This window comes from Schistocerca serialis, chromosome 2 (assembly GCF_023864345.2).
Source record: "Schistocerca serialis cubense isolate TAMUIC-IGC-003099 chromosome 2, iqSchSeri2.2, whole genome shotgun sequence".
Taxonomy (NCBI): domain Eukaryota; kingdom Metazoa; phylum Arthropoda; class Insecta; order Orthoptera; family Acrididae; genus Schistocerca; species Schistocerca serialis.
The window spans coordinates 1,093,362,936-1,093,384,581 of record NC_064639.1 but is presented as its reverse complement, the minus strand read 5'-3'; the positions used below and the strand labels follow the sequence as shown (position 1 = coordinate 1,093,384,581).

The following is a 21,646-nucleotide window of genomic DNA, read 5'->3' as shown; positions in this document are numbered from 1 at the left end:
TGCAAAATTTTGTCTCATTCCGCGCTATTGAGCTGAGACGGGCAGCAGCCAGACAGAGGAATAATCGCCCATCCAAAAGCTTCCGTTAACACCACAAATCAAACGGCTGCATTTGGATTTGTGCCGTGATCGAGAAACATGGATTGCTTATGAATGGCATCACACTGTTTTCAGCGATGAATCGTGGTTCTGCACTATCCTGGATGACTATCATCGGCGAGTATGACGGTGATCTGGGGAGAGGTCCCATTCTTACAATGTTCTTGAGAGGCACAGCTTTGTTACTACTGGCGTCATGGTGTGGATCCATATGGTCGGGTCAAGACCGGTAATCTACATCTACATCTACATTTATACTCCGCAAGCCACCCAACGGTGTGTGGCGGGGGGTACTTTACGTGCCACGGTCAATACCTCCCTTTTCTGTTCCAGTCGCGTATGGTTCGCGGCAAGAACGACTGTCTGAAAGCCTCCGTACGCGCTCGAATCTCTCTAATTTTACATTCGTGATCTCCTCGGGTGGTATAAGTAGGGGGAAGCAATATATTCGATACCTCATCCAGAAACGCACCCTCTCGAAACCTGGCGAGCAAGCTACACCGCGATGCAGAGCGCCTGTCTTGTAGAGTCTGCCACTTGAGTTTGCTAAACATCTCCGTAACGCTATCACGGTTACCAAATAACCCTGTGACGAAACGCGCCGCTCTTCTTTGGATCTTCTCTATCTCCTCCGTCAACCCGATCTGGTACGGATCCCACACTGATGAGCAATATTCAAGTATAGGTCGATCGAGTGTTTTGTAAGCCACCTCCTTTGTTGATGGACTACATTTTCTAAGGACTCTCCCAATGAATCTCAACCTGGCACCCGCCTTACCAACAATTAATTTTATATGATCATTCCACTTCAAATCGTTTCGCACGCATACTCCCAGATATTTTACAGAAGTAACTGCTACCAGTGTTTGTTCCGCTATCATATAATCATACAATAAAGGATCCTTCTTTCTATGTATTCGCAATACATTACATTTGTCTATGTTAAGGGTCAGTTGCCACTCCCTGCACCGAGTGCCTATCCGCTGTAGATCTTCCTGCATTTCGCTACAATTTTCTAATGCTGCAACTTCTCTGTGTGCTACAGCATGATCCGCGAAAAGCCGCATGGAACTTCCGACACTATCTACTAGGTCATTTATATATATTGTGAAAAGCAATGGTCCCATAACACTCCCCTGTGGCACGCCAGAGGTTACTGTAACGTCTGTAGACGTCTCTCCATTGATAACAACATGCTGTGTTCTGTTTGCTAAAAACTCTTCAATCCAGCCACACAGCTGGTCTGATATTCCGTAGGCTCTTACTTTGTTTACCAGGCGACAGTGCGGAACTGTATCGAACGCCTTCCGGAAGTAAAGGAAAATAGCATCTACCTGGGAGCCTGTATCTAATATTTTCTGGGTCTCATGAACAAATAAAGCGAGTTGGGTCTCACACGATCGCTGTTTCCGGAATCCATGTTGACTCCTACATAGTAGATTCTGGGTTTCCAAAAACGACATGTTACGCGAGCAAAAAACATGTTCTAAAATTCTACAACAGATCGACGTCAGAGATATAGGTCTATAGTTTTGCGCATCTGCTCGACGACCCTTCTTGAAGACTGGGACTACCTGTGCTCTTTTCCAATCATTTGGAACCTTCCGTTCCTCTAGAGACTTGTGGTACGCGGCTGTTAGAAGGGGGGCAAGTTCTTTCGCGTATCATGAGGGAACTCTGACAGCACAATGGTACGTCATGGACATCATGGGTCCTCATGTGTTACATATCATGTGACAGTGCCATGGTGCCATTTATCAATAGAACATTGTTGGTCTATACATAGACGTTTCTCTATGAACTGTCCTCGGCATGCTGAGCTATTGCTGAGCCAGCTAGAGTCCCAGATTTGTCACCAATAGAGCACCTATAGGACCAACTTGGACATCAACTCAGTCCAAGTGCCATTATCCAGGATGCAGAAGACTAGTTACAACATTTGTGGACCAGCTTGCTTCAGGGGAGGATATAACTGTTTTATTGTACCTTTCCCAACCGAATCAGTGCATGTGTCCCAGCCACCGGGGGAGTACATCATAGTGGTAAGTGGGCTCATATTACCAAGATCTTCGTAAATTTGACTCGCTTTTGTAATCACTGAAATGATATCGCATATCTTCTCAGCTTCTGTAGTTTCATTTCATTTTTTCTCTCCTTCTGGATCCTTCAGTACTTTTGTCGGCAGTGTACATGTTCTTTTGCTTTTTCATATGGGAGGATATTTCACAGGCGCAGTTTAAACTGCGAAGCTATCTGAGGGATTAAATTGTGTACATAAAGTGTTCCTACAAGTTGACGTACCTCAAGTTGACATCCCTATATGCATTTACGTTGAGTACTGTTGTCAGGTGTACCCATCTGTTCAGTGTAGGACTTTTTGAAACGGGACACCAGTCTGCTCATCTATTACTTTCGAGACATGAGGTGTCAGTTAGCCCATTTATAACTGTTGAGAGGTGAGGTACTGCATATTTAATATCTGAATGTGTTTTTCTCATCCATGTTAAGTTTGTAATAATACAGAGTTCAACTAAAGTGAAATTTTATTATAATATTTTTAAATACTTATGAATCGAAAGAACTAATTCATTTTGTGACATCAGATACTTATTTGGAATATTTGAAATTATGTGCTGAATTTCAGAATGTATTTTGTAAATCAATTTCTAGTTTTATCTACTTTCTTTGCTTTCCTGCTAACTTTGGTAGAGACATCCTTTGTAGTCAGTTATATGTTAGAACTTATGGCAAATGATATTTCTTGGAGAGAACTCATGGAGAGTGGACGTAATATGGAGATGTTAAATTTTCATAAACAAAATAGAGTAATTTTTGAAAAATGTGTTTAAAAACTTATGTTTTGAAATACCAGTGACCAGTGAGTCAATCTTGAAAGTGGGTGTCAGTGATCTGAGAACGAATTATAATGGAAATTAAGCAATAAAATCATACTGGCTGAATGTAACAGATAAGAAATTTTTTTGTTTGAACTTATTTTCATCCACAATAAACAATGTTTTTCGAAAGCCTGCTACTGTGACAAGAATGATTTAAATAATAACATATTCTTTTTCCACGTCCAGCATAACACATTTCAGTAATTTACTGTCAGTCTCAAGTTCTTTGGGAGTTTAAAATAATATTGTATATGTCGTCTATGTGTATGTAATTTTACATTTTTTCCTGCAATCGTCATAAAGTATTGTCACACCTTCACTGAACAGAAATTCTGAAACACGCAACCTGCCATTTACACTTCTTGTTTACGATAAATCTTGTACTGAGTTATGATTTAATGTAAACTAACAGTGGGAGTGATGTGTTGCGTGTGTGTGAATTTGTGTGTAATGAAGGAGGCTCATGAAAATTAAAACACGGCTACAGACAAAAGGAGACAGACCAACACAAACACAAACTTCACATCCAGTGCTAATGTAAACTCCCACTCCACCTAAAAACGGGAATACATTTCCCAAAGCACGTACAACGCATCAAAAGATGCATCTGAAATATGAGGGGAGAGCGCTATACCTGGAGGATAGCATGCCTAGGAACACATGATGTTTCCTGGTCTGTGTTTCAATCTAATAACTGACTTTAGAAACACATGAAGGAATGTGTGCCAGAAACCACCGTAAGCAGTTTTCGGCATTCTCTATTGTTTTTAATCATCATCATCATCATCATCATTTAAGACTGATTATGTCTTTCAGCGTTCAGTCTGGAGCATAGCCCCCCTTATAACTAATTTTATTTAATTTTTTGTTTTGAGACATGACATGGTGTTTTGTGGAGCTTTTGTGGTTTTTACGAAATCTACATATTTAAGTGCTGTGTAATATGTATATCGTATATTAAAGCTATTTGGATGATATTGATAATTTTCCAGTTACAGTGTTCTTTGGTGAGTAATCTTCTGTATATTTTTATAAATAGTTCCAAACATGTGGACAGTTAAGTCATATTTCATAAATCAATCGTGCACCATGTTATACTTGAAATGTAGGGAAGTCTTCTACCATGGAATACATGATGTTTGCAAGTGAACTGAGTTTCTTTAATACCTTATGATTTTCCCTGCCTTGAAAATCGCAGTTTATGTCAGTTGCCAATAGCTTCTGTTTCAAAATGTTTTAACATGTGGTTGCTTCTTGATAATACTTCTCCTTGACTTGATTTCACTTACTGATTGTTGGTGTGTAGTAGAGTAATAGTGTATCACATAGACTTTTAAATGCATGTTAACAAGAATTTTGCCAATAGCAGCACTTTTACATTTGAATGGAATATTTGTACATGACCATGTTGTACCTTGGAAGAGTTTTACATTTGGAAGATCATTACTTTTCCAGAATAATTCCATAAAAAGACTACAGCAGACATAAAGTGAATGCTATCGTTTGAAGATGGAATATGAAAATTCATGACAAGTCAAAAAGGACTATACAACTTTGGAATGATATAGAAATTTATTCAGATAACTTACAGAACTGGGAAATACGTCATTTTGTAGCAAACAACCTCAAGTTTGATTCACGTAGTGCATCAGTACGCCATTCCACCACCAGGAGCGCCAGCATAGTGGACATTTAAATGTCTACTGTCACTGGTATTGTGTATCTGGATATGCTTGAAAACTTTTTAATTCCACAGATCGATAAAGCTGACCGAGATGAGATGGTTTAGTAGCATCAAGATGGTGCACCACCTCATTTCCTCACGGAAGATGGAGGTTTCCTCAATAATCTTCGCAGGGCGGTGGATTGGTCACAAAGGGCAAGTCGCTTTGCCGTCTCGCTCCGAGCACTTGTCACCACTGTATTTTTTTTTTTTTTTTTTTTTGATTTCATTAAAGATCTTGTGTAAGTTCCTCCCCTACCAAACAATTTATCCGACCTGAAAAATCGAATCTGCCTGCCGTTGCACAAGCTACGCCTGATTTGTTGCTATGGGTGTGGTAAGAGACTGATTACCGGTGAGTTGTTTGCCACATCAGAAATGGTAGTCACATCGAATCAAAATGACACTTGACACATATGTGAAACGTGGGGTTGTTTGCTACAAAATAACACATCTATCGATTCTGTAAGTTTTCTCAACAAATTTCTATATCATTCCAAAGATGTAAGGTCATTTTTGACGTACCCTGTATATTACATGGATGACTAGAGACGAAAGTCTGGAAAGTGTTCCAAAGTACGGCACTCTCCCCTACTTTACTTTTTAAATCACAATTTCTCTGTTGTACTTTCATTTTACTTAGTTAATGTATTTTAGATAACATGCATGGATACAGTACGCAATTGTATTGTAGTGTATTGTATTGTATGTTAACCGGGGACCTAAAAACGACGGAGAGGCTCCGTCCCCTCTGCGGCCGCAGTGGTCCACAGCCCCATGACGACTACCGCAGTCCACTTCACCCCTCCGCCGCTCCACACCGAACCCAGGGTTATTGTGCGGTTCGGCCCCCGGTGGATCCCCCAGGGAACGTCTCACACCAAACGAGTGTAACCCCTATGTTTGCGTGGTAGAGTAATGGTGGTGTACGCGTATGTGGAGAACTTGTTTGCGCAGCAATCGCCGACACAGTGTAACTGAGGCGGAATAAGGGGAACCAGCCCGCATTCGCCGAGGCAAATGGAAAACCGCCTAAAAACCATCCACAGACTGGCCGGTTCACCGGACCTCGAGACAAATCCGTCGGGCGGATTCGTGCCGGGGACCAGGCGCTCCTTCCCGCCCGGAAAGCCGTGCGTTAGACCACACGGCCAACCGGGCGGGCACACGATTTGATTACTTAGCCTCTGATGCGAAAACTATGATGTAACAGCTACTTGCCTCGAAGAGCATGTTGAGGTTGCGGAAGGTGACCGGGTGGATGTGGACGAGCGCGTTGCCGGACAGGTTGACGCTCTCGAGCTGCGGGGTGTCCAGGAAGCACGTGGGGTCGACGTCTGCGATCATGTTGCCGCTGACGTCGAGCCGGCGCAGCGCCGGCAGGTTGGCCAGCAGCCGCTCGTCCAGCCGCGGGAAGAAGTTGAAGGACAGGTCGAGGCCCTGCGGCACCGTAAGTCACGTCAGATCTCACAGCTGTCCCACACTCGCACGGGACGTTCGTGGCGACGCCAGGCACTTGAAATACTGCGACCGTCTGCGTGGGAGTGGAGATGGAAGTGGATGTGGAGGTTCAGGTGAACAAGTAGCTTTCGTCTTCCTGGATTTCCAGATGATTTCAGTGGGTAAGAGTTCTGGAGAATGTGGTGACCAGGGCAACAGTATCGAGTTAGGTGAGAGCATCGCGGGCAACATGTGGTCTTGTCATGTTCAAATGGCTCTGAGCACTATGGGACTTAACATCTGAGGTCATCAGTCCCCTAGAACTTAGAACTACTTAAACCTAACTAACCTAAGTGCATCACACACATCCATGCTCGGGGCAGGATTCGGACCTGCGACCGTAGCGGCCGCCGGTTCCAGACTGAAGCGCCTAGAACCGGTAGGCTACTGCGGCCGGCGCTTGTCATGTTATTGAAGGACAACATTATGGAGACCTCGAATACTGTGTGCAACCTCTGGCCTTCATGGCATTGAGAGTGGCTTGCCGCCCGTTGTGGCTGAGCGGTTCTGGGCGCTTTAGTCCAGAACCGTGCTGTTGCTACGGTCGCAGGTTCGAATCCTGCTTTTCTAGGTGTAGGGGACTGATGACCTCAGATGTTAAGTCCCATAGTACTCAGAGCCATTTGAACGATCTGAGAGTGACTTTTCTGAACCCATCGTGTCTACAATGCTGGAAACAATATTAGTACACCTTTTTCGAGGTTTCTAATTAACTCAAGATTTTTTGTCGCAACAGTGCTTATGGAGTACATGAAATGATTACATTTGCAGATGAATAGCATCAGTGATTCTGAAGTACCAGCTATCGACCAATGCTGAAACACCCATATAAGTACGTAGTGTAGCCCCCACAGGCAGCGGTACATGCGCGAACTCTGACATCTAGTCGATTGTACAGTTGGCGAATACTCTCCTGGGATACGTTACTCCACGCCTCCTCGACGTGTTCACGTAGTTCTGCAAGAGTTGTTGGTTGATGAGTCGCCTCAATCACTTCACGTACCATCATAATCCACACGTGCTAAATTTGAGAAAAGTCCGGAGATCAAGCTGGCCAGGGAAGTTGCTGCACGTCTTGAGCTCGTTGAGTTTTGTGGGCAGTGTGTGGGCGAGCATTATCGTGTTGGAACATCACCTTTCTGTTGCAAGAACGGCAAAAGGACGAATCCAATAACATTCTGCACGTACCGAGTGCTGGTCAGTGTCCCCTCCAGAAACACTAAAGGTGAACAAGAGCTGAAGCTTATCGCAGCCCAGACCATACGGTTTGGGGTGGCGCCAGCGTCTCTTGGTCGATTGCGCTCCTGAGACACCCCTCACCACGTCTAGATCCTATTCGCAAACGACCACAACTTGCATTCAGGCAGAATATGCTTTCATCTTTGAAGACCAAGGCACGTCATTCCGTCTTCCAAGTGATTCTCTGAAAGCACCAGCCCAGCCGTGCACGTCAATGCTGCGGCGTGAGTGATACACGAGCTAGAGGTATGCGCGATCTGGCACTGCTGCCCTGGGCATCTGCGCTGAGTGGACGTCCAGAAACTCGTCTACAGGTGTGAGAACGTTCACGTGACCCCTGATACCAGCATCGTCGCACAACTGACGCAGCACGTCCGAGCTGTGTGTCATTTCTCTGAAAGAACCACCCAGCCACTCGGAAGGCCACAAAATGACCCCCTTGAAACTCGCTCAGTTGACTGCAGGAAGCACGAGTGCGTCTCGATGGCGTGGCTGCCTGCTTGCTTCATACGTTTGCACCAGACTGAGCCCTCTGGCTGTGAACATTCTCTACTAAAGAGTAGACACAGATGGCGCTCTGGCAACTACGCTACTACGCTATATGTTGGCAGAAGACGTTGAAATCATTATCACTAAACCCACTATCCCCCCAGGTACCAAATCGGACCAAAATCAACATCTTTCCAGGTATATTAATTTTTTTTTCTGTCAGTATATATTCATATGGTGGTTATGGGAACTCGAGCAACCCGAGCTGCAGCTGCACAGAACGATTAACTGCAGTATCGATAGGCCAAGATCGTGCTGGTGTCGAAATCTGACACGTGCTGGTAAACGCTTCTCCTTCTTACACAAAGCAGAATATGATCTTTTAAGAAACAACCAACATTCACATCCGATTTCTGAATGATAAACACGTAATCTTTCGTTCTATACAGGATGTTGGTGGCATTATTCCTACTTAATATGTGTGGCGATGATTGCCGAGTTCAATTTCCTCGTGTTATGCTTTGATCACGAACACGAGGATCTTAGGTTTTCAGTTACTAAGATATTCAGAAGATCTTTGAGTTATAAAGCAGAACCTTGATGCACATTTTTGAGTTATTATCTGTACCGTACACTATCAACCTGCTCAACCGAGAAGGACAAATTCTGCTAATGGAAACGTCTACAGAGTATTCGAACTGCCAATTTTCATGGCGTCGACAATCAACTACACTTAGAAAACGACAGCAACAGTCGTAAATACACTGAGCTCACAGAAGTCATGGGATGCCTCCTGAAATCGAGTCGGTCCTCCTTGTAGCCTCCGTAGTGCAACAACTAGAAGTGACATGGACTCAACAAGTCTTTGGCAGTTCTCTCCAGAAATAATGAACCATTCCGCCTCTTTAGCCACCCGTAACTGCGAAAGAACTGCCGGTGCAGGATTTTGTACACAAACTGACCTTTCGATTATGTCTCATAAATATTCGATACGATTCATGTTTGCCGACCTGGGTGGCCAAAGAATTCACTCGAATTGTCCAGAATGTTCTTCAAACCAATCACGAACAAATGTGGCTCGGTGACATGGTACATGGTCATCCATAAAAATTCCGTCGTTGCTTGGGAACGTGAAGTCTATGAGTCGATGCAAATGGATAGTCGCCGAACAGTACCATTTCCAGACGATGATGGGCATAGTTGGACCAGAGGATCCAGTTCACTCCATGTAAACGCAGCACAAACCATTATGGAACCACAACCAGGAGCCCTGGGTTAGATTTTAGGTACTGCCAGAGATTTTTCCTTGGCGGTGGGACTGGAAAAGAACGCCACTTGAGGAGCCGTCTGAATAAGTAGCAGCACCAGGTCTGCCAACCGATAATGGCTGGGAGAGCGGTTGCTGACCCCACACGCTCCATACCGCATCTTGATTATGCCATTGGCTGAAGGATGACACGGCGGTCGATCGGGACAGAACAGCCTGTCTGTGGCAAGAACACTGATGCTTATAAGTGTATTGGAAGAATAACTGTCCCCATAAAACCGGAATTAAAACCAATAACTACAACTATCAAACAGGAACAAACATACTTGACAAAACGAAACACATTGCAATAATATCAACCGACTTCCAACCGAACAAAGCAGGCATTGATATAATAGATGAAACAGGCGAGCTGATCACTCGGAGGAAACATGATAAACCACTAATTATTGCCGGAGACTTAAACTGCAGAATGGATATACAAAACTAGAATGGTTGTGAGAGGTCAATGACTAAGGAATTTATACCTAGCGCACTCGAGCAGGGTAATTTCGATGGATTGCTCATGCGCTGCCTGCGATATGAAAGCTACAATAGAATCTCAGAACAGAGAGCAGTGTCGGCTGCAGTAGGAGCTGTGTCGGCAGTAGTGGTAGTGGTAGCTCGCAGTAGGGCGGTTGGGCCGGTTGTGCCTGAGTGATGTAGTATAAGGTAAAAACAGCCGCGCGCATATGTAATTTGTAACAACTAAATTTGTACTATTGTCATATCAAGTCCCACGTAAATGTTTTTAAAAATCTTTTATTAATAATCTTTCTTATAAAATTAACTTTTGACAATCATTCATCTGAATTTAAACAATTTACTAATTTCTCCAATCCATGGTCATCCCGATTATCGTAAAGAAAAATCAGTTGTTTCTTTTTATACATGACAAATCTAGTGGCCAGCATTGCACTGGGCGATGCCAGAAAAATTTCTTATGGGAACAGATATATACGCGTAATCCGGCGACTTCATTGAGGTAAGAATTTTCAATTTATTCAGAATGATCTTTCAGGGACATGCGCAGCACTGCTGACGTCCAAATTTGCCAGTTTAGATTCACAGTCAGTTAATTATTGAAAGGCTATATATGAGTCACATGTTTTATTGAGAGGTTAGTCACGTTATTACTCCGAGGTTACGGAATAATAAACTTTTGGGAGGTTACACTTGATGTGAATGTTATAAGTATAATTATATATATTTTTTCTGTTGGGAGGATACAAGGTAAAAAAAAAAGACTTTGCGATCTTAAGCGGACCAACCAGAGGTAGTTTTAACACCTGTCTGGACAGCGAACGACATATTATTTCGGGAAGATATCTCTTTGGAAATACGTATCCAGGGAGAATGGTGAAAAGCACAAGAAAAGGAGGAACAAGCACTTTCGAGTGCAACAGACTTCGTGAAAATGGAAGCAAAATGACATGATATAAAAAAATTGAAATCCTAATAAACAACGCGCGACTGGAGGAAGCAAAAAAAGCGTTAGGATAACTCCTAAGACGAGCCGCCGATCGCAGGGAGAAAAGAAGAGCCAAAAAATGGTTCGACGTGGAGTGTTACGGGATAAGAAAAGATATAGTAGGAAGCCTACGCCAACTAAAACTGTCGCAGAGTACTCTACACTCCTCAGGACTTACGTCAAAAAGCGATATATGTGTAAGAAAACTCTTAAATTTCGGAGAGAACATTCTGACAAAGAGAAGGAAATGAACTAGTGGAGGAAGCCACAAGGGATCCATATATTCCACTACGCCCCAGAAAACGAGCAGAAACGCATTATATCAATGTGAAAGAATGGGAGAATCAGTTCGACAACATACCGAATAAGGAAGGATTAAAAGGCAGACCGGATGGTAGATAGGAACCCGTCCTGTTGGCCACAGAAGAGGTCAAAGATTCCATTACCAGAACCACGACCAAAAAAGTTGCAGGCCCTGACAGACTGTTTAGTGAAATTGTAAAAAGCAAAGCCAAAATACTAACGCCCATGTGGACAGATCTCTATAATAAGTGCAGAGACCAGACTCCATTTCAGAACAGTGGAGACAATTAATAATAAAAGCTCTCTATGAGGGGAAAGGAGACCCTCGAAGGACCCTAGCAAATACAGAGTCATAGCACTAGAAAACTTACCTTTCAAAATATTCACAAAAATAATAACGGAGCGATTAAAGCCAACAATTGACGAACACTTCCCTGAAAGCCAAATGGTAATCAGGAAAGAAAGATCAACTTGTCCTCAACAGAGCTCCTGCTAAAGAGCATACGGGAAGCCCTTGAAGATAGAGAAAAGTTTTGTGTAGTATTTATAGACTTGAAAAAAGCTTTTGACTTTATAAATAAAAGTTAGTAAAAAACAGAGAAACTAGAAGAAACCCCATGTGAAAAGAACACATGGACACAGATCATAATCGCAATACTGTGACAGAATGAAATAACAATGTCGGTCATCCTCTCCCTATCGGAGCCGACACTCCAGTCAAATGGGGAACTTCAGGGAGACCCATCGAATCCTCTGTTATTTATCCTTGAAGCGGAAGAAGTAGTAAGAATATCCCAAGGGAGGTGTAGTCTCATAAGCATATGCAGATGATAATGTAATAGGCTCAACGGAAATTACAAAGCAACAAGAAACGATAAATGATTTGGAAGATTGGTGTGGCAAACACGGCTTCGAAATAAATGTGGTTAAACCTGAAATGTTGGTGCTGAGAAATGGAGGAAGAGCACCCGCATCGGCTGAGATCCTCATACAGGAGAGAAAGGAAAACTGAAAATCGGAGCAGACTTCAAGTACCTAGGGTTCATGACAGAAACAAGTGCAAAATGTTTCACAAAACATGTAACAGAGAAAGCAATGCAACGAATACTGGATATCCAGGAAATAGAACACAGTAGATGCCCCAGCCTAGAGACCGCAATGGCACTGTTCGGAGTCAAAACCTCGCCAGTACTGACGTACGGCATAGAAATCATCGGACTACATCTCACAGTGAAAAACCTAACGACATTAGAACGAGTAAAGGCGAGCTATATGAAGAGAGCGATCGGGGTGTCCAAAAGTACATGATTCAGACTCATGTACCTGCTGGCGAGGGAATCCTTCCTCACTATAGACCTAGGAACGAACCTGATGCAACCCAACACCAGCACTTCGGAAAGTCTACTTAAAAACATGAAGGGAGAAAGGGTAGACATGCCTCCAGAATTTTGCAGCACAGGGACCACGGCAAACCAAACACGGACAAAGGAAAATTTCAAAATGAGACACATGATCACCAGAATGGCAGTCCACGATTTCCACCACTGTATTTGCAATACCACGAACCAGATGCAATGTATGAGTATGAACTGTGTCATCAAATGTGCAAACGTTACCACATAAAACGCAGTACCAAAAGCACACGATCAGTAAGTGACTATGGAAACCACAATCTGTAAAATTTATAATTTAGTGTATTATTCTAATTGTTGTTTGAACTTGTGTGGATACTTGATTGCAACAAACGTATTATTGTTATTATTATCACACTACTGGTCATTAAAATTATTACACCACGAAGATGACGTGCTACAGACGCGAAATTTAACCGACAGGAAGACGATGCCGTGATATGCAAATGATTGACTTTTCAGAGCATTCACACAAGGTTGGCGCCGGTCGCGACACCTACAACGTGCTGACATGAGGAGAGTTTCCAACCGATTTCTCATACACAAACAGCAGTTGACCGGTGTTGCCTGGTGAAACGTTGTTGTGATGCCTCGTGTAAGGAGGAGAAATGCATACCGTCATGTTTCCAACTTTGATAAAGGTCGGATTGTAGCCTGTCGCGATTACGGCTTATCGTATCGCGACATTGCTGCTCACATTGATCGAGATCCAGTGACTGTTAGCAGAATATGGAATCGGTGGGTTCAGAAGGGTAATACGGAACACCGTGCTGGATCCCAATGGCCTCGTATCACTAGCAGTCGAGATGACAGGCATCTTATCCGCGTGGCTGTAACGGATCGTGCAACCACGTCTCGATCCCTGAGTCAACAGGTGGGGACGTTTGAAAGACAGCAACCACCTGCATGAACAGTTCGACGACGTTTGCAGCAGCATGGACTATCAGCTCAGACACCATGGCTGGGGTTACCCTTGACGCTGCATCACAGACAGAAGCGCCTGCGATGGTGTATTCAACGACGAACCTGGGTGCACGAATGTCTAAACGTCATTTTTTCTGATGAATCCAGGTTCTGTTTACAGCATCATGATGGTTCAAAAATGGTTCAAATGGCTCTGAGCACTATGGGCTTTAACTTCTGAGATCATCAGTCCCCTATAACTTAGAACTACTTAAACCTAACTAACCTAAGGACATGACACACATCCATGCCCGAGGCAGGATTCCAGACTGTAGCGTCTAGAACCGCTCGGCCACACTGGGTGGTCATCATGATGGTTGCATCCGTGTTTGGGGACATCGCGGTGAACGCACATTGGAAGCGTGTATTCGTCATCGCCATACTGAGGTATCACCCGGCGTGATGGTATGGGGTGCCACTGGTTACACGTCTTGGTCACGTCTTGTTCGCATTGACGGCACTTTGAACATTGGAAGTTACATTTTAGATGTGTTACGGCCCGTGGCTCTACCCTTCAGCCGGCCGCTGTGGCCGAGCGGTTCTAGGCGCTTCAGTCTGGAACCGCGCGACCGCTACGGTCGCAGGTTCGAATCCTGCCTAGGGTATGGATATGTGTGATGTCCTTAGGTTAGTTAGGTTTAAGTAGTTCTAAGTTCTAGGGGACTGATGACCTCAGATGTTAAGTCCCATAGAGCTCAGAGCCATTTTTTCTACCCTTCATTCGATCCCTGCGAAACTCTACATTTGAGCAGGATAATCACGCCCGTATGTTGCAGGTCCCGTACGGGCCTTTCTGGATACAGGAAATGTTTCTACTGCTGCACTGGCCAGCACATTCTCCAGATCTCTCACCAACTGAAAACGTCTGGTCAATGATGGGCGAGCAACTGGCTCGTCACAATACGCCAGTCACTACTCTGGATGAACTGTGGTATCGTGTTGAAGTTGAATGGGCAGCTGTACCTGTACACGCCATCCAAACTCTGTTTGATGCCCAGTCGCATCAAAGCCGTTATTACGGCCAGAGGTGGTTGTTCTGGGTACTGATTTCTCAGGATCTTTGCACCCAAATTGAGTGAAAATGTAATGACATGTCAGTTCTAGTATAATTCATGTGCATGTCTTCTTGGTGTAGCTATTTTAATGGCCAGTAGTGTAATTATTGTTATTATTATAAATGTATTCTATCCGACTGGTTCCACATCGTAGAGCGACATCATGTGCACTGAGGGTGCAGGTGACTGCAGCGAGGTGGGCAGGTGCGCACCTTGAGGGCGGGCAGGTCCCAGAAGGGGGCGTCGACGGCGCCGGCCAGCGAGTTGTTGCGCAGGCGCAGCTCGCGCAGCGCGGGCAGGGCGCGCAGCGCGCCGCGGTGCAGGCGGCGCAGCCCGTTGCGCTCGAGGTGCAGCTGCTCGAGCGCGCCGTGTCCGTGCAGCGCGCCGCCCTCCAGCTCCGACACGCGGTTGCCGCTCGCGTCCAGGAAGCGCAGCCGCGGCAGCTGCGACAGCGCCGACCGCAGCTCGCTCGCCGAAGACAGCTGGTTGCCCTCCAGGTACAGCTCCTCCACGCCCGCCTTCCCCGAGCCCTGATCGTAAAACGAATCCCTGCATCACCCGAGAGTGTCGATATACATTCTAGCATATCCAAATCAATAAAATGCTATCTGTTTCTCCTCTGTGTTCCGCAGGTGGTAAGAGGTTGTATGTAAAAGTTACCAAAATTATCTTCTTCTTCCTCCAGGCCTATCCTCAGGGTTGACATTTTGATTCACATCTGTTTATGTGTGTGGTAGTGGGCGGTAAGATGCCTTTCCTGGCGCCACCACTTTCCACTGACACAGAACATACGTACCCCATCTGTCCACATCGATTGTTATCTCAGCTGCAAGTATGAGAACATTTTAGAAATGTTTCCGAATCATGTAACTTAGGCGGCATTTGGGTATCAGTCCAGTATAGTTGGATGTGGGAAACCGCCAAAAAAACCACATCCAGGCTGGTCGGCACACTGACCCTGGTATCGGGCCGCGCGGATGTTGAATGCCCGCTGGAACAAACGGATCTCGTTCGCCGATAGACGATGGTGTCGCCGCAGCACTGCTCTCGCCTGGTGAGTGCGCCACCATCTCGCCGCGTGAATACACCGGCCAATAGTGTCACTTGCAGGAAGTGTAAATACACTGCACATCGACCCCTCACTCTCCTCAATGACTCCCCCTAACACATTACCCTCAGTGTCTTCTTCCCCTTCCTCACCATTACCTGCACCACCAGCTACATCTGCTCCACTGCTCCTCTTCCCTATGACTTCATCTCCCACATCGACCACACCTTCTCCATCTAAGTCGTTTTCACCAACATCAACATCCATAGGCGCTCCCCTGCTGCCCTTTGGCGGTGGCATCCGTTCCTCCCCACAAACCGAAGTGGCCATCTTCCTCTCCCCCAGTACACCCATCCCAAAAGTGACACCACCCCTGATGTTGTCACTGACTCCACCAACCTCCTTGGGCATATCACTGTTGACATCCTACACCCCACAGGTAGCGACCACCTCCTCGTCCTTCTCGCCATAACATCTACTCACCACCCCTTGTGGCTCCCCACCCTGCATCCCCTCCCAAGGTAGTCCATGACTACCATTGTGCCAACTGGATTGCCTACTGGGAATCCATCGCCACCCAGGTTGAAAGCCTTCTCTTACCATCCTGATGACATCATCCACACCTCATCCTTCCTCCAGCAGGCCATTACTGACGCCATAGAGGCCCATGTTCCTACCAAAATCATCCACCCCACTGTCCCACTCTCCCTCTGCATGCTGTCCTCCTCCCCCTCAAATCCTGCTGCCTCTATCGCTCCTTCCTGCACACTCGTGACAGGGATACACTCCTATGCCACTGGAAAATACAGCAACACGTTCAGAACCTTATTACAGCAAAGAAACGCCGGGACTGGCGCCAGACTTGTACACAACTCACCACCACCCTTCCTATCAACTCCTCCAAATACTGCCCGCCTTCCATCGCCTTACTGGTTCCCATTCTGCACCCCATTACCCCCTTCTCCATAACGACTGACCCCTTTCTGACAACCTCAGTAAGGCCAACCACTTTGCTTCCCACCTTTCAGAGGTCTTCTCCATCCCTGATGATCCCCACTTTCATTATTCTCTTTTCCCCACCATCATGGAACTCACTGATGCCTCGGTCGCTCCATTTGCTCCTAATCTCCAGTACTTGGGGCAGTTGCCCCCTCTGACATTAACACTCCAATCACAGCACAAGACATTACACTTATCCTCTGATCAAAACGCAACTGTGTCGCCTGTCGCCTTGCCAATCTATACAACGTCATCCTCTCTACCGGCTTCTACCCCAACCTGTGGAACACTTCCCGCATCCTCTTATTCCTCAAACCCAACAAACCCACTTTCATTTTCTCTTTCTATCATACCATCTGCCTCACCTCTGTCTTCAGTAAGGTCTTCGAATACATCCTCTCCCATAGTATCCATCGCCACCTCAATCAACACCACCTCCTCCCCCTACCCAGTGTGGCTTCCGACGCTCCTTCTCTGCCAAAGACCAAATCCTTAACCACATCCATCTCCTTTCCCTCCAACTTAACTCCCATTGCTCTGTCATTTTTGTTTCCCACAATCTCCAAAATCCCTATGACTGTATATGGCATCCCGGTCTCCTCTTTAAACTCCAAACCTAGTCCTGCCTGTCAATTTTGTCCATTTGGTCACTTCCTTTCTCTCACACTGTCCTTCCTATGTCACCCTCCCGACAACAACTCCTGCCTCTTTTATCCCACTGCTGGCGTTCCCCAGGGCTCCATCCTCTCCCCTCCTCCTCTATCTCCTGTACACTGTAGATATACCCAAGCCACCCCGACCTGTCCAACTCATCCAAAATACTGATGACACCGCCTTCCTGGCTCTCTATCCTACCCTTCAATCTGCAATAGTCCCAGCACACCCTTCAAACCCACCTTGATCAGTTCACCACTTGGTGTAACCAGTGGTTCCCTCGTATCAACCCCTCCAAAATCCAGGCAATCATCATAGGCCATACCACCCACACCTTCTGTCTCCATGATTTCTACCGCACCATTTATGATCGTCCCACCCAGCTTTCTCCCACCCTGAGAACCTTGGCCTCACCCTTGACCATCGCCTCATCTGGAGCCCTCATCTCCTGACCATCCAGCAGAAAACCCATTTCTGAAACTCCAGTCTGGCTGGACATGGGGATTGCATCCTTCCATCTTCCTCCACACCTACAAATCCCTCATCCGCCCTATCCTCTGTTATGCCAGCATTGCCTGGATCTCCGCCCCCCCCCCCTCCCCGCTTTTATAAGGCTTTCCAAATCCTTGAATGCCATGTGCTCTGCCTTACCTTCCTTCCCCCACAAGACTCCTGTATGACCTCATCCCCTTCCCCCACCTCTTCCTTTTTCTCCAACACCTCCGCATCCTTTACACTGTCTGCTGACTTGATTCCCCTCACCCCCTTGTTTCCTCCTTCCTCTTCATCCCCTGTCCATTGCTGCACCTCTATCGCTGTATCCCTCCCTCTCTCCACCTCCACACCCTCCATCTCCTTCATCAGGGCAATTTCCAGCACCTCCCTCTCCCAGATACTGAACTTTGCTGTGACATCTACCCTTCCTACCAACTATAGCCTGGCCTTGTTCCCCTCCCCCCCCTCCCCAGGGCTCCCCTTCACCCACTCCCTTCCTTGTCCCAGAGCAGATTTCCCTCCTTCCCCCTGAGTCCCTCCCCCCCCCCCCCGTCCTCAGCTGTTTTCCTCTCCCGTCCCTTCCCTCCCCAGCCCTCCTTTGGCTTGCCCCCAACTCATCCCCCTTTCTCTCCCCTCCTTCTCGCCTCCTTTTGCCTTCTCCTTTCTCCCCCCCCCCCCTCCCCCATGGCAGATCCTCCCAGGTGTTTACTCAATATCAAGTGTGCTGCATTTGTGTTGTGTTCGGTGCCATTATACAGTGTCACTTAGTGATGTGGTTTTAATTTGTGCTCGACCTGACACCTTAAAAAAATATTAAAAAGCATTTAACGTTATTCTTCACTTGGTCTTCATTTTTATGTTAAGTGATTCTTCCGTCCATCTCTTATTTGTAAAACAACTTCATAATTATAAATGAAAAGCACAGTTTTTATTTTCTTACTCAATTTTCGACTTGGAGAATACAACTGTTGTGAACAACACTGATGAAGGTGGAACCCATCAAAAATAAAGTATGGACACTAAGTCTTCTTTCACAGTGCAGTGACAAGGCAATTAAAAATGTTAAAGTTCCCAGTAAATAAATGTAAAGGGAACAAACCAGACAAAATATTAACGCTAAACTCGAAAAATCAGTGTCTATTTAATAAATTAAATTAAATTAGCTATCCCAATAAAACAAAATTTGTACGTGACAAGAATATTGAAGAGCAGCTTGAAGAGGTCTTTCATACGGAGACTACAGAAACAGAGTAAAAGACAGAAATGACATTTGATACAACAGTGTTATATAGAGTACAGAATCACAATAAAATAAATAAATATAGGTAAGACGGAGGAACAGAATGGCTGAGGTGAAGAAGTATTCTTCCAGTCCGACAAGAACTGCTTAGCTTGAAAGACATAGCCATAAATCCAACTTTAATCTCCAGCCACAGCCTTTGAAACGCAGTCTGGATCATCTTGAAGCAGTTGTTTAAGGTCCCTTCAGACTTCCACGAGATGTTGCTATCGATCGTCTTCCCATGTTCAATTCATCTGTTAAAAGACGTTCACGTGTATCACAACTTATTCAGAGGGTGTTTTAGAGGTCTTGGATGGTCTGTTCACGGTCTCACAGAATCAGACCCATCATTTTCTAAACATTTACCGGTGCGGCCCACTGGAAGTGTCATGATCAGTCCACGTTTATCCGCTTCTGAAACGTCACTGCTCTATGCCTGACCTAGAGCGTTGCCTTCAAAGGGTCCCTTCAATATTTGTTGCATTTCTGCACCAAATTTCCCAAGCTTAAAATAAAGCTTTGTATAGACATGCTGCTCTTTCAGGTCAGCCACCGCAAAACCGCTAACCCACAAACACGACAAGGGAAATACGCTTACCTACAAATAACCAAATCAGTCAGGTCGCAGCTACTTGCCATCCTGGTTCAAGAAGGTTTTATAAGGAGTCACCGAAGGATATTTCAGTGCACTTGTAATATTTTGCAAGAAAAAATCGAATTCAAGAACTTTTGGATACCACCCTGCATTTATACAGTGCTTGACAGTATTGTCGAAGACCACTGATGTATTACCTTGTTTAAGCTTGTAAGTAGGCTGTTTAGGTTTTTATGTTGGTAACGCCAATTAGCGCTCTATATGAAAATCACTGACTGTGCTGTGTGAAGTCCGTGATTGGTCTGCATTGCTGGAATATTTGCTATTGTAGTGTTGAGCAGTTGGATGTGAACAGGGCGTAGCGTTGTGCAGTTGGAGGTGAGCCGCCAGCAGTGGTGGATGTGGGGAGAGAGATGGCAGAATCTTGAGAGTGGACGATCTGGACGTGTGTCCATCAGAAAGAGTAAATTTGTAATACTGGATATCATGAACTGATATATTTATATGATGACTTTTGAACACTATTAAGGTAAATACATTGTTTGTTGTCTATCAAAATCTTTCATTTGCTAACTACGCCTATCAGTAGTTAGTGCCTTCAGTACTTAGAATCTTTTATTTAGCTGGCAGTATTGGCGCTCGCTGTATTGCAGTAGTTCGAGTAACGAAGATTTTTGTGAGGTAAGTGATTGATGAAAGGTATAGGTTATTGTTAGTCAGGGCCATTCTTTTGTAGTGATTATTGAAAGTCAGATTGCGTTGCGCTAAAAATATTGTCTGTCAGTTTAGTGTTGATAAGAATAAGTAAAGAGCGAAATGTTTGAGTACGTTGAGCTTTGCTCAGCTGTTTGAAAATCAAATAACGTGAGAGGTTTATTAGCACAGTAATTCATAAATTTTTCTAAGGGGGCGTTTAAAGCTAACGCATGAGAAGCGAACCCCACAGAAATACAAGCTGATGTTGCCTGAATGGATAATCGTCATGAATATGTAGGCTAATGCTATTTATTACCCGAGGCGTAGTGCAGACATATGGAGTGCCTCAGCAAGAGATACTTTGTTGAAAAAAAAGTCGCCACACAGGAGAGACATGTCAATAGTCAGTTCCATCAAAGCAGTGCAGGACACTTTTGCAAACAAGATATTTTTTCAAGTAAGTGGATTTCAACAGAATCACTTTTTGGCCATTTATGCAGTTTCGTGATTGACCCAGAGTACCACGAAATTAGCACGCAAATTGTGACAAGTGGTTGTTTTTATACACATATCATCAAATGCTTTCCACAAACTAGATGAAGCGCAGGACAGTGACGTGTGTGAAAAATCCCAAGGGAGGAAGACAAGAGTATGTGTGTGAATTACTGCGCATTTCGCCTTCAAACAATTGTGATTGGGGTTCTGGACTCACAGATGTAAGATATGAGTTACGTAGCAGGGCTGCATCTGTCATCATAGGTAAACGCCCAGAAAATCATTTAGTGGTAAGCATAATATCGCTACAATATTCACAAGAGTGTATTGAATACACTTCGTTTGAGGATCATGAAAGGAGGTTGTATACGTGGAAGAGATGAGGAAACATTGGTAGGTTTCAGATAGATTATATAATGGTAGGACAGCGATTTAGAACAGAGTTTAAACTGCAAAATATTTCCGAGAGTAGATGTGGACTCTGGTCATAATTCATTAGTTATAAAATGAAGATGAAATAAATTACCTTTGCTTCGTGTCTATGGTCACAAAGTTTTTGTTATCAGATTACCGTAAGGTTTCGGTCTATAATGACCATCTTCAGATCTGTTTTATGAAAACATGTCCTAATATACTGGCATCGTGAAGTGCTAAACTGGCGACGAGAAATGGTGTCTTTATGATAACACAAGGAAGAGAAAGGAATGATTTACCCCAAACAAAGCACCAACTCCCTACGATGAGCTGTGTGGATCCACAAAATATAATGTTATGCATCTGGTGTAACAGCGACTTTGTGATGTAACCCAAATTACTTACCTGAGGTGTAACCATTACTGCTGAAATTTATCGTCAACATATGAGACATCTTGCAGACGTAGTCCAAGAACAACGACCCGGAAGACTGCGGAAAGTGACAGAGCGC

At 44.9% G+C, this 21,646-nt stretch overlaps 1 protein-coding gene across 1 annotated transcript in view; it reads right to left on the bottom strand.

Moving 5' to 3' along the window:
• Positions 1-21,646, bottom strand: part of LOC126456642 (protein artichoke) — a 368,100-nt gene that overhangs the window by 82,590 nt on the left and 263,864 nt on the right. Inside the window, exons 7-8 of the mRNA XM_050092386.1 lie at positions 14,670-14,987; positions 5,941-6,159 (exon numbers count right to left, since the gene is read on the bottom strand). Coding sequence (XP_049948343.1) covers positions 5,941-6,159; positions 14,670-14,987 — 537 coding nt within the window. The remainder of the gene's footprint in view (positions 1-5,940; positions 6,160-14,669; positions 14,988-21,646) is intronic.